The following is a 12,936-nucleotide window of genomic DNA, read 5'->3' as shown; positions in this document are numbered from 1 at the left end:
ATAAAGACCTGCCATGCATCAGTGACGGCTGTACGCTCGTCCCGCGTCTAATAGTCGTGCTCCCAAGCAGCCTGCTCAGGTAAATCCTGTACATGGCCAAACTGTCATAAGACGCGGTCGGTCGCGTGATCCTCAACGATTTCCATATGTATCAACGGACACCGTGACTTCCACGAGGTCTCACCAGCCCTACAAAATGCTGGCAGATGATCCAAAATCTGATCATACGGCGTGCATATAAAAGCCTGTAAAAATAATTGAATTAGTTAACAATAAAAGACTAAAATAGTAAAAAAAAAAAAAATAACATACTAATGTTAAATCAAAAAAACTTACAGTGTTCGACGTCAAACGATTCAGCTGATCCCTGAACGGGAGAATACTGTGGTGCGTATCCACATCTCGGATAACGCCTCCTCTCATCTATCTCCGCGCATATGGCATCGCCTCATCAATATAGTCCAGCAGAGGGTCAGCAGCTATGGGCTGAAGAGGTCTCATCCTAGTCCACACCCATATCTGAAAGGGTCATTAAAAAAATATTTTATAAGTCGTCGTTTCAAAAAGCTATATTTAGAATAAAATTACACACACTTAAATATAGTACCTGGAGGAGCGGGCAAAATGCAGCGACATCGGTCCTCGCGCCCATAAACGCTCGACGAAATCTGCGATGCATGAAAGCCAGAACAGCAGCGCCCCAACTGTAACATCCCAACTCGCCCAGATGCTCCAGAAAGGGCAAATACCTCAAGTTCACATGTGAACCCGATGTGTTCGGGAACAGGATGCCCCCAAATATGACGAGAAGGTACAGACGAGCACGTCGGTCAACATCAACCTGAGGTATGTCCTCTGTAATCGGATGCTGCATGTCTACGAGGCGCAAGTGATCGAAGAGGGGATGCATTAACAACCGACTCTGTCCCCATATATGACTTTCTTGAGGCCCGAAACCAGTGAGCCTATTCAACTCTTGCCGATACGACGACATCTGTTGGGGCTTCTGAATAACCAAAGCGCGTCCATCGACTTGGAGACCGTAAAGGACCTCCACGTCTTGAAGGGTGATGGTGGTCTCACCAGTGTAGAGATGAAATGTATGGGTCTCCGGTCGCCATCGCTCAATCATGGCCGTCACAAGAGCATTGTCATGCTGTACGCGACCAGCAACGACGCAACGGTAGATACCGCCCTGATATAGTATCTCTAAGACAAGAGGATGCGGGGGCCGAGCTGCTAAGATATCCCATGCTTGTTCCATAAGCCTAGGACGGACCAAGCGGGTGGGATCTACATCCAAATCCCATACTAGCTTGGACCTTTGCTGCTGCTGTAGATAAAGAACCTCTGGCTTGAAAGGCCCCAGATGAAGGGGGCGGGATCCATGGAGGTGTCATATCTGTTTTATGCATTTTTAATTAATCATTAACATGTAATATTTTATCAAAAAATTATACTAAGGATGTTCAATCCTAAACTAAAGATGTTCAGACCTAAATTAAGGATGTTTAATTATACTAACTATCTAAGACTTTAACGGAAAATTATATTAACTATCTAAATTTGCGAATTAATAAATGTTAATTAATTATTATACTAACTACAATTAACTAACTAATATTATATTAATGCTATTTTTAAATCTTAAACTAGGGATGCTCAAACCTAACCTAAGGATTAAATATAATTAACTAATAAATATAATCTTATGGATATTAAGGTTTAACTAAGGATGTTCAATTATACTAACTAACTAAGACTTTAACGAGATTATATTAACTATCTAAATTTGCGAATTAATAATTGTTAATTAATTATTATACTAACTACAATTAATTAACTAATATTATATTAATGCTATTTTAAATCTTAAACTAGGGATGTACAAACCTAACCTAAGAATTAAATATAATTAACTAAAAGAATATAATCTTAAGGATATTAAGGTTTAACTAAGGATGTTCAATTATACAAACTAACTAAGATTTTAACAGGAAATTATATTAACTATCTAAATTTGCGAATTAATAATTGTTAATTAATTATTATACCAACTACAATTAACTAACTAATATTATATTAATGCTATTTTTAAATTTTAAACTAGGGATGCTCAAACCTAACCTAAGGATTAAATACAATTAACTAACAAATATTATCTTAAGGATATTAAGGTTTAATTAAGGATGTTCAAACCTAAACTAAGGATGTTCAATCCTAAATTAACAAATATTTCATAAATAAAAATATAAATATTAACAATTCATTATCATACAATTAACAATTAGCTAGCAAATAATTAACAAATAGACAATTAATTAATGAAACTATTAACAAATATTTAATAACTAATTAATAAATAATTAACAAATAAATAATTAGTTAATCCGACAATTAAGAAATACGAAATAAATAATCAACAAATAAACAATTACCTAACAAACAATTAACAATTAATTAATAAATTTTATAAAAAAAAAACGAAAAAAAAGGGGCAGCCATTTTGCGCACAAAAAAAGTGCGCAATTTTTTTTTTTTTTTTTTTTTTGGTAATCCACAACTATTACACGACAATCATGCTTAGGATAGTAATATATTTAACAATGTAATACAAAATTCGTAGTGATATATACGTAGAATGAAAGTGGTTTTTAGTTTTTGAAATCGAGTTTTACGCTCGTTTATTCCGCATCAAAGTTTTCAAACTGTTTCGCTTTCGAATATCCAAGAATATTGACTTTTGGTATAAAAAATAACATGAAAAATATGTTTTTTTTAATGTGGGGACCTTGAATGTCTTCGTTTTTTTTTTTTTTTTTTTTTTTTTTTTTTTTTTTTGAAAATGGTGGGGCTGTCGGGTGGGGATGACGAGTGGGTTTTTTAGTAAACCCCTATTGCGTACTAATTTTGTGCGCAAAAGGTAGTTTGGTTACTTCTTTTTTTAGTGGGGTATTTTGGTGTCTTTTGACACTTTTTGGGTTAAAAAAGTTGTGGACTCTATTAAATTAGCAGGTGCCTTTTTTTTAAAAAAAAAAAAATTTATTAAAAAGCATGTGGTGCTACAAATAGTTCTTCTCCTGAAGTTTTGCAGGTATTAAAGTATCTGGGTGATACTTCATTCTCTTCCATCTGTTTGTGCATGTGCTGTCATGGTAGCTGAAGTTGATTTGCTAATTATTGCCCTTTGTAGGGCTTCATTGTTGGTAGATATGATGGAGGGGTGAAATTGTTTTGGAAGTATTCCAAACTTTCAGTCCTTTTCTATATCTAAAGTCATGTTTATATCCCCCCTTCGGATATTTAATGCTAGTCATACTTTTTCATCTACTGAATCATGGCTTTTGTTATTCATAGATGCCTAATTTATTGGTCATAAATGTTTTTTCTTCATGTAAAAGCTCCTATGATCAGTTCACAATCCCATTGACACTGTCCCTCACAAACTGCCTAAATACTTATCCAAGTTTTATAGTGTTCCTGACCAAGGCAAAATGCTCTGTAGGAAATAACAGCTTGTTTCTAGGATCAGTTCTTTTTTTCCCTTTCTCGGATTTTTCATCTTGACAAACATTATACAAGCTGCAAATTTTCCCATCTCTAAGGGCGTTATCATCTAAACCTTGGCAGGAGGAAAATCTGGTACTCTTTTTTTGACAGCTGTATATATTAAGTCCTTCCCTTCATTTGAGTTGCTTCTTCATTAAATTTCTCTACTTTTATATGTTATAGTAGTTTAACTGATTATCCTATTGTGCACTACAGGAAGCTAAAACAGAAGCAGCAAAAGATTTATAATAGAAAGGAAAACGAAAAAGAAATAAGCCGACAGGAAGAAGCTTGCAAGGATGCCAGAAACTCGATAACGAGTTATAGACTGTAACTCGATAACGAGTTATATTTGCAGTACACCAGCTCAACCACTTGTTAAAAGTACAGATTTTCCAGCGAACACCCCCTAAACACCGATTGCATGAGAAATAACAGAAACAAGAAAATGTTGGTCATCTCTGGCATGATTTGTCTCTTTTTCATTTTTTGCGGTTGTCGTCTGATGCAAGCGTTTAAGAACCTCCATGGCGAAACAGAAGAACTGATCTATACAGAGCAGCAACATGCAAGAAACAGATGAACATGATAATCAGATCATCCAATAAACCTATGATACCCAAAAACCCTGCAAAAAGAGAAGAAGAGTTGTCATAAACTGAACAACATGATCGACATTATCAGAGAGAATATTCAACCATTACCTTCTGGGATAAGGTCCACGGGGCTAAGTACGTATATAGCACTTAAAAATACCTGCAAATTACAAGCTTTTTAGACAATCTATGTAAGAAATAGAGTCGGGAAAAGGTGAATGTTTACTACTTCCATACCTCAGCATAGGGTTCAATTAAATTCATGCACACTTACCCCCAATTAGAAGTTTTAACTGTGCCAGTTGCTAAGGAGAATTAAATTCAAGCCGACTACTATAAAAGGCTTCCAATCCGGGGAGAATACAGGGTGAGGTGCCGTAATTTTCATAAGATCGGACTGTCGACTCCTGAGAAGAATGGTCAACATAACCTTCAACCACTACTAACTGTTCTTCTAGTGCTAAATAAAATGGCAATTTATAAATTTTGTTATCAATATATCAGTAGTCTGCCAGCTTTCAGAACCTTATGTAAACCAGATCTGTCACCTTCAGATTTCTATTACACATCATCTAGGAAGTTTTAACGCATTTTACAAGAAGTTTAAGGTCGAATATGATAAATATCCATTTCAGCTTACTCTTAATTTGAATGAGACAACTGAAATCACATATTCCTCATGGCTTGCACATCTAATTTTATTACACAACTCCCTCGATGTTTCCAACTAGTATCTACATCATCACCATCATTCTGTAATGATGTGGCAGGCAGACAGCGGAGATGTTCGCCAGAAATGCTTGAGGAAAAGCAAACAGATCATATCCGAATAATAATGTACAATTATGCTTTGCTATATAATCACGACAAAAAATAACATTTCTATGCAACAAAAGCAGAGATCTTGCTGTTAACTGAGAAGATCCAGAAAGTTTTGAGTAAGCAAATAAATTGAGATCAAATGGAGCTGCTATACACGGATAGATCAGCTAACTCTCTAGAAAAGGAAACAAAAATAAGAAGTACAAAGAAGAGAACTGGAATGGCGATCCAATAGATGGTGCATAATTGGGTACTTAACTGCCAAATAGACACGTGCCCTGATGACAAACGGAAGAGATCTTTGAGGATTTGTCATTTCTCGCAGTAATCTCCGGAGGAGAAAAGGAAGATCTTGCATTCTCTGTCAAAACAAAGATCATACACTATCCTTCAGCTGAATTCAACATTTGTGGTCAGTTTACGTGTTAATAAATATACAGGGACTAATGAGTTTTAATTCTTAATAGAAAGGTAAACTACATGGGCTGATAACACAACATATTTCAGGCAAGTTGTTCATGGGGTGAAAAGCAGTGCCAGAAAAATACAAAACCCCATAATGGAGAATAGACATAACATATTTCAGTAAAGTTGTACGAAGCATAGAATTAGAATCTTAATGGACCTTAAATCAGTAGCTAACTCCAAGCAAATCAAAAAATTTATGCTCCTTAGATCTCCTCTACTGGTTCCTGTAAGGATGAGAATAGCGACCAGTGCATTATCTTTTGGTCCCATCACTTTAATGCCCCTGATTGGGTAACAAGCCCACGCCACTGAGCTCACCAGTGACCAGAGCATTATTCTTTGAAGGAGACAAAAATGGCTATGCTTTAAGCTCATAGCACTGCAAATTTGTTGATAGATTTTCACATACATAAATACAGGGCTGATGCAGAACATATTCAAATTATTAGCCTAGTATACTAGTAGTGTGGTACAATGGTCCAACACAAACTCACACTAAAAACCAGTTTCCAACTAAATACTCCTAAAATTCAACCTGTACCTGCTTCAAATTGTTCAAGAATCAACCAACAATTTTAGATACAGTTTCATGACTGCAGTAAACCCAAGAGAACAAATAAGATTCACCCCCATCCCCTGCCAAAAATGAAAATGAACGAAGCAGAACGGGAAAGTTCCTGAACAGAACAGTAGTTGCTGATAAAGATAGCAGTGAATCATGTCAAAGGAAAGATATGCATAGGTAACAAACGAAATACCTGGAGAAGGCTATTGGCACGTTGGCCGAAGTGGCGGTTATATTGTTCAACTCTTCGTAAAACTTCAGGATCTCGATGCAACCCTGATGCAGACTCACTAGGAACCAACAAGTTAATCGGACGGCGGCATAATGGACATTTACATGCTTGAAGGGCGGATCCATGATCCCAAACTTGTAGAATACAGCTAGCTAGAAAGGAGGAAGCCAAGGTAGAATTTCAATACATATAGTCAATATTGTGAAGAAAGTTGATGTCTCCATTGCTAGAATGAACACATTACTACATTAGCACATTCACACTGAAAACTTTTATTCAACACTAGTGCATGCTGCTTTCAATTCTAAGCATTCTTAATTAAGTTCGTTTTTAACATTTTAGTCGCACAAAAGTCCTTTAGGCAAAGTATCATTAGCCCAATTACTTGACAACCTGATCATAGACTAGAAAATACCAACAATAACAACATACTCAGTGCGATCCCACAAGTCGCGTCTGGGGAGGGTGGGGTGTAGGTGTATGCAGACCTTACCCCTACCTTTGTGGGGTACAGAGGCTGTATAGACTAGAAAATACCATTTCAAGCTGAATATAGTTCTATAAAGACCAACCGGTTGATTCAATAATGCACCATTTCTAATGTCCTTGGCTGCAAAGGGAAACATTACTAATTCAGTTCCTCTTTTTTACCAGGAGAATGCTGATTACAAGAGACATCAGAATTCTCAGACCATCTTCACACTTCACAGAGCCCTAATTCTTTACAAACTCTGACCGGCTACTGGACTTCAGCAATTCCTAAGGTCGTTTTTTGCCCTTCATTAACAAGATTTTATTATTAAAAAAATAAGCAATCCCTAAGGTCCTCAATAGGCGTGGATATAGGTTTTACAAAACATACTCATCAACTTGAGGATAACTCTTGACAAAACAAAGTCAAAGGAAGAGAAGAGAGGATGAAAAAAACAAAAACAGCACCTACTAAATGACTGGGATGTAATCAGATTGAGAGTTCCTCAGGATACTGGACAACTACGTGGGACCATTTGAGCAAGTGGACAGATTGCCATGGAATAGCAACAGTAGAGGAGCTTTCACTGTAAAATCTGCATATAAGGTTTTAAACAGCTCACTACACCACCAAGGGCCCTGGTTATGGAAACATATCTGGAAGCGGAAGGTCCCTTTCAAAGTAACTGTGTTTTGCTGGTTAGTGGCTAAGCAAGCTGTTCTGACACATGAGAGTTTAATGAAGAGACGAATGCCTCTATGTTCATAATGCTTTTTGTGTGGCAGGACCAATGACACAGTCAGTCATCTTTTTCTCCATTGCCAGGTGAACAAATGGCAAATATTTCTGAGTATCAAAGGTCTGAGTTGGGTAGTTCCTAGAGATACTTTGGAACTGCTGGCTTACTGGACAATTTAACTGCAGGAGCAAGTCAGAAGAAGCGGTGCAGTAATTATTCCGGCATGTATATGGTGGAGCTGTGGCTGGAAAGGAATTCCAGATGTTTTGAAGACTCAGGAATTCTGAACAGAAGATTAAAAGTATATTTTTGTTCCACTTTTGGTGTAAAGAAGCTTTAGTGCAAGGTGTAGAGTCCTTAGTTGATCTCATTGGGTCCTTGTAACTGACACGAGACTTTGTCTTTTGCTTTTTGTTTTCCTATCCGTTTTGGAAGTCTTGCATCTTAGGGCCTGTTACTCTTAACACTACCTTTGTGCTGAGATTTACTACTTAATTAATGAATTCTGTTACCATCTCAAAAAGAGAAGAAGACAAAAACAGTGCCAAACCATATCAGGCCAAGAAGCACAAGCTATAATTGGGTAACATTTAGAAACTTGAATCATTTATAGGTTAAAGTATTTTAAAGGGAAGTTATAGGAGATACATCAGAGAAGAAAGCCAACGAACAACAACAATAACAACATACCTAGAGTAATCCCACAAAGTGGGATCTGGGGAGGGTAGAGTGTACGCAGACCTTACCCCTACCTTGGAGGTAGAGAGGCTGTTTCAATAGACCGTTGGCTCAACGAAAAATAGTTCAAAGCAGTCCGGGAAAAGAAATAATGGAAGTGAATAAGCCAGAGAAGAAAGCCAACAATTTCAAGTATTATATTTGTAAGCAGCAACACTCGATGCAGTTACAGTACTAAAAACAAAGATTTGTAGTTCTAGTCATCTAGTGTCCTGCTAAAATAGACAATTAGGCTTTTCCTGCTCCACATCTTAGAATTCCGGTTACAGTAAATAATGTTCAAACTGCTGGCAACTAACAGTTATTCCCTCAATCCAGAAACTTGATTCATTTGCTATAAAAATAAAAACAGAAATTTTACATTCACCAAGATTTTCTAAAGTAATGGCTAGATGTGAATCTAGAAATTTCGCTCAAGATCTGGTGATTTTAAAAACTGAAACTCAAAGATTGGTAAATTTTGACACTCGTATCTCCAATCAAGTCTCAAATTTTTGGGAGAAGGGAAGAATTAGTCTTTCATGCACCACGCATTACTTCAGATTATTATCTTTTCAGTAGGATAAGACAGTTTAATGCATTTAATATTTTTGTAACTGGGTAAACCAGAAATTTCCCCTAATCACATGCCCTATACAGTCTCCACTGACATAGCCCAACCCAAGAATCTAGATTTTCATACAGTCCACGTAATCCATGAAATGTGCTACGACTTATACATCCCAGTCTCTTTCTACTTTATAGCCCACATTAGTTACTGGCAAGAAATACACTGCACCACTGGCAAGAATTTCTAAATTGGTTTATATTCAATAAGCAGAAATGTGCCAAAATAATATCCCTTTATTTTTTTACCCTATTCCTATAAAAATCACTGCAATAGGGAAAGGACACTGGCAGGATTTTTAAACCCGTTTCTGACAGGATAAACGGTCACAAGTCTTATTGCATATCTTGCAAAGTTCACTCATTTTCCACCTCAAATCTCTCAGTTCAGCGATATCGTCTTAGATAGGTAAATATGCACTCAATAAGATTATGAGCTTAATTTTGACGGACAGATACTTCATGTTATATTTATCCAAAATGCAAGTAACAATTCCAATACAGTTTTCTGTTGATAATGAAAATTTTGACGACTCCATCACCCTCCTCCTTTGTCTTTAAACTAAGTCAAGTTTCACTCAATTGGAACAATTTCTCATCTTCTAGGAAATGTGAAGTTATTAAGAGGCATCTACACCAGCTGATCGTACTCCAAGATATGTCAATCATCCACATACAAGGCAGCAGGTAGTACAGGATCTTGCTGCCACTCTTTCATTCCAAGAACGAAAGCTATAAAACATAGACTAAATGCATACAAGTTCTCTGTGGTTATATACATGGAGACCTTATAAACAACAGCTGATTTCCCAACAAAACTGAAGCATAAAACAGCAAAATGCACCTACTGCACAAAGTGCTTTAGTTTCACATGTCTGTCAAACAAGGATTGACCAATGTTGCTCCGACTCGGGTGCCGGTACCCGATACATGAGTGGATCTAGTCGGATTCTTCATTACATAACTTTTAGGATTTGGGTATGGATTTGAGTGCCGATATGGGTGCTGGGATACGGCTAGTAAATGTATATTAAGAGATATACAATTATCTACTTCAATTAATTAATGTTCCTGCACTAAAAATATAATGAAATTTAATTCCTTATAAGCACCTAAAATTGTATTCGTAAGATATATGTAAGAGCAAAGCATATCATACTTTGTATAACTAATATTATATATATAACATAAATCAAACTATCAAACCAAATACCCCTTCAACCTATACTTCTTGGTCACAGATGTAGTTAAAGTACCCTGAGTAAATTGACCACATCTGGTGAGGATCCCACACACAAATCATGCTAGATCGACATGGGTGCGGAAGGGAGTTTGAAGGGTTTGAGCAATATAGGGATAGAACCACGATGCAGGAGCTTATGTTTAATAACTCCACAGCACTTATTTGTTTCTTGCACATCATTTTCAGCGAAGGCTGAAAATTCCCATCCTCCGTCATTGTGCATCTAAAAGTATTAGTGCGGTTGACATCAGATGATAGTCCCCATGAAAAGAAGTTCTATACAGTGAATGAGATGGTTTGAGGTAACCTGTCATTCATTGGCATCTGTGACTTGAGACAGTAAGTGATATTTCATCATGTGAAATGTTATTATGCAAGTACATGAACCTTTTTTGATAACTTCCTTTTCAAGTACATGAACTTGAAAAGGAAGTAAAAGATCATGATTCTGATCTTCTACTTACCTCTCCTTTTCTGCAGAGCAAATTTCTTTACAAACTATTTGTTATGAGCTACCTCAATTTTTTTTTTTTAAAGCAAAATGTGAGCTACCTCAGTAGTTTCAATTAGTTGTCTTTTTTCCCTCCTTTTCGCGGCAAAAAGACTTTATAATTTGCTTTCTCCTCGATCCAGATCATTCGACAGACTTATTCAAACCCATTAACTTGAAACCTACCCTTTAAGGTTATATGACCTCAGCATGCATGGTTTTGTACCATCTTCTGTTAAGATAGCATTCCACTCGTGACACCTCCCTGTTCAAATTCACAAACCAGCATGGTACTTGGCTCACTTATCGATATGTTAAGTTCTTAGCAAGTATCCAAGGTGTTTTGGAAGATCTCGCAAAGCGTACTTCTGTTAGACATGCATGTGTCAGATGAAATTGCTTAGAGGACATCACACACAAGGAAAAGCACTAATGGGAAGGAAGACTACACGGAGTAGACTTGATGCACCATTTAGCAGCATGTCATGGTTTCAGCACCATATCTTAATTACCAATTATTATTCATCCAACAAATCTAGGTTAGCTGCTCCTAGATACACACAACATTCACATTCATTCTTTTGACTTAATATTTATTCCAAAGTCTTTGTCTTTTGGTAAGTATTTATTAATAAAACAGGCCATTCGTATAAAATGGAACATTAGCAAAAATAGACACTCCCATGTATACGCAGCGCGCTTTAAGCGCAGGGCACAAATAGCTTGACACTAACTATGCGTTTATATCCATTTATGAGTTGAGTTGCCCTAAATTTTTTATATATACAAACAACAACAACATACCCAGTTTAATTCCACCAGGTGGGGTCTGGGGAGGGTAGAGTGCACGCAGATCTTACCCCTACCTTTTGACAGGTAGAGAGGCTGTTTCCGATAGACCCCCGGCTCAAGGAGAGATGAAAAAGCATCAGTAATAATAAACAGTGATAATAAGCAGTAATAGCGGCCTAAGTTGCGTGGACTCTTCATTTTTGATGTCGCACCTGTCTCGACACAGTGCGGGTGTGGGATATGTCTCGGATAAACTTCGGATACTTTAACCGTAGTCCACGGACAAATTTTTTTGTGTGTGTGTGTGTGGGGGGGGGGGGGGGGGGGTGGAAATTGAGATTTTGATCTCTCCAAATGAAAGATAAAACAGATTTTTTATATATACACTCACATTAAAATATCAAACACACACATACACACCGACGAGGTGGGGGTAAGGTTTGGGTATGTTGTTGTTACACATACACATAGAAAACGGTTTCTCAATCAAAACAACAATGTGAAATTCTCCATAACCAAAGAAAAAAACTGCTTAATTTCCCAATATAAGCAAGTGGATCGCTCCCAATTTCTGAGCAATCCCATAGTCAATCAAGAAAAAAGATCTTTAAAATGTACATTTCAAAATTGAAAACGAATTTCTCAACAAATCCATAACAACAATATGTAAATGTTTCCATGACAACAATACAAGAACTGCTTAATGCCACTCCCAATTATTCATCTTTCTCCATTTCTCATCAAGAAAAACAATTCTTCAACTCTAATTTCAGGTGCACAATACTAGCAAGTAATAAAGACCCAATAAAATAAAAGAGAGATATAAAAGCTAACCACAAAACCAATGGGAACAATTAGCTTGACAAGGGACTTGAAAAGTGCCATGGCATACTGAACAAACATCATTGGCTGGTGGTCCATCCATTTTTTTTTTTTATACAATCACTAGAGAATTATTGTAGTGGGGTTTGAATAAGCATCAAAGAATTTCAATTTGAGACTTGCAAAACCTTAGATTTTGAGTGTTGTGTCTCCTAATTTGCAAATTTAAGCTCTATTCTTGTTTTTCTCAACTAGTAGTAAGAATTGATTCAAGTCTGAAAAGAGAAACTTTTATTCGAATTTTACCCCTAATTCGTTAGAAAATACAATTTGCTCCCTTTAGTTCAAGCTCAAAGCACATTCTCCTTCCGTAAAAATTTACAAGTCCGCAACCTAAATGACCCAATAAAAATAAAAATAAAAATAAAAAAAGTTGTTACCGAACTAACCTTAACGCAGCAAATTGCTGCGTTATATGGGTTAACTCCTATTATGCAGGAAATTCCTGCGTTATAGAGGTATATAACCGACCCCGTCGGCTTCTTCCCCACTATCCCCATATTTAATTTTTTTAACCACAAAACGCCATTAAAGGGGAAAAAGCTCCTTTAATTGATTATTAATTGTGTAATTAGAAAAATATTGTAATCTCCTATTATTTGCTAATTATATAATTGTTAATTTATTATTTGTGAAATTGTTTATCCCATGTTAATTGTCAATGTGGTAATTAGTTATCTAGTGTTATGTGTTAATTAGTTATTAATTATTAATTAGGTAGTTAATATAATTTCTCATTAAA

At 36.3% G+C, this 12,936-nt stretch overlaps 2 protein-coding genes across 2 annotated transcripts; both read right to left on the bottom strand.

Annotated features, from left to right (window-relative positions):
• Positions 1 to 423: 423 nt before the first annotated feature.
• Positions 424 to 1,264, bottom strand: LOC132035011 (protein MAIN-LIKE 2-like). Its single transcript, XM_059425335.1, has 2 exons — positions 608 to 1,264; positions 424 to 519 (listed from the first exon to the last, which is right to left on the bottom strand). The coding sequence occupies exons 1-2, from the start codon at positions 1,262 to 1,264 to the stop codon at positions 424 to 426; spliced, it is 753 nt and encodes a 250-aa protein (XP_059281318.1).
• Positions 1,265 to 3,836: 2,572 nt separating this feature from the next.
• Positions 3,837 to 12,392, bottom strand: LOC132034277 (uncharacterized). The gene is made up of 5 exons (XM_059424578.1): positions 12,147 to 12,392; positions 6,194 to 6,384; positions 5,227 to 5,328; positions 4,254 to 4,305; positions 3,837 to 4,177 (listed from the first exon to the last, which is right to left on the bottom strand). Exons 1-5 carry the CDS (start codon positions 12,235 to 12,237, stop codon positions 4,065 to 4,067), a joined length of 549 nt encoding a protein of 182 aa, XP_059280561.1. The 5' UTR covers positions 12,238 to 12,392; the 3' UTR covers positions 3,837 to 4,064.
• Between the last annotated feature and the right edge of the window lie 544 nt (positions 12,393 to 12,936).

The sequence above is a fragment of the Lycium ferocissimum genome, chromosome 10 (assembly GCF_029784015.1).
Source record: "Lycium ferocissimum isolate CSIRO_LF1 chromosome 10, AGI_CSIRO_Lferr_CH_V1, whole genome shotgun sequence".
Lineage (NCBI taxonomy): Eukaryota > Viridiplantae > Streptophyta > Magnoliopsida > Solanales > Solanaceae > Lycium > Lycium ferocissimum.
Note: the sequence above shows the minus strand (reverse complement) of the source record. Positions and strands in the feature narration are given on the sequence as shown.

Bases quoted from the DNA above. Each gene is read 5' to 3' on its own strand.
- LOC132035011 (XM_059425335.1), bottom strand. From the start codon at position 1,264: ATGGAACAAGCATGGGATATCTTAGCAGCTCGGCCCCCGCATCCTCTT. The intron at 520-607 runs GTACTATATTTA...TGACCCTTTCAG, and splicing joins CATTTTGCCCGCTCCTCCAG to ATATGGGTGTGGACTAGGAT.
- LOC132034277 (XM_059424578.1), bottom strand. From the start codon at position 12,237: ATGGATGGACCACCAGCCAATGATGTTTGTTCAGTATGCCATGGCACT. The intron at 6,385-12,146 runs GTTAGCTTTTAT...CCTCCTTTCTAG, and splicing joins TTGTTCCCATTGGTTTTGTG to CTAGCTGTATTCTACAAGTT. The intron at 4,306-5,226 runs GTTAAGTACCCA...TGTAATTTGCAG, and splicing joins GGGCACGTGTCTATTTGGCA to GTATTTTTAAGTGCTATATA.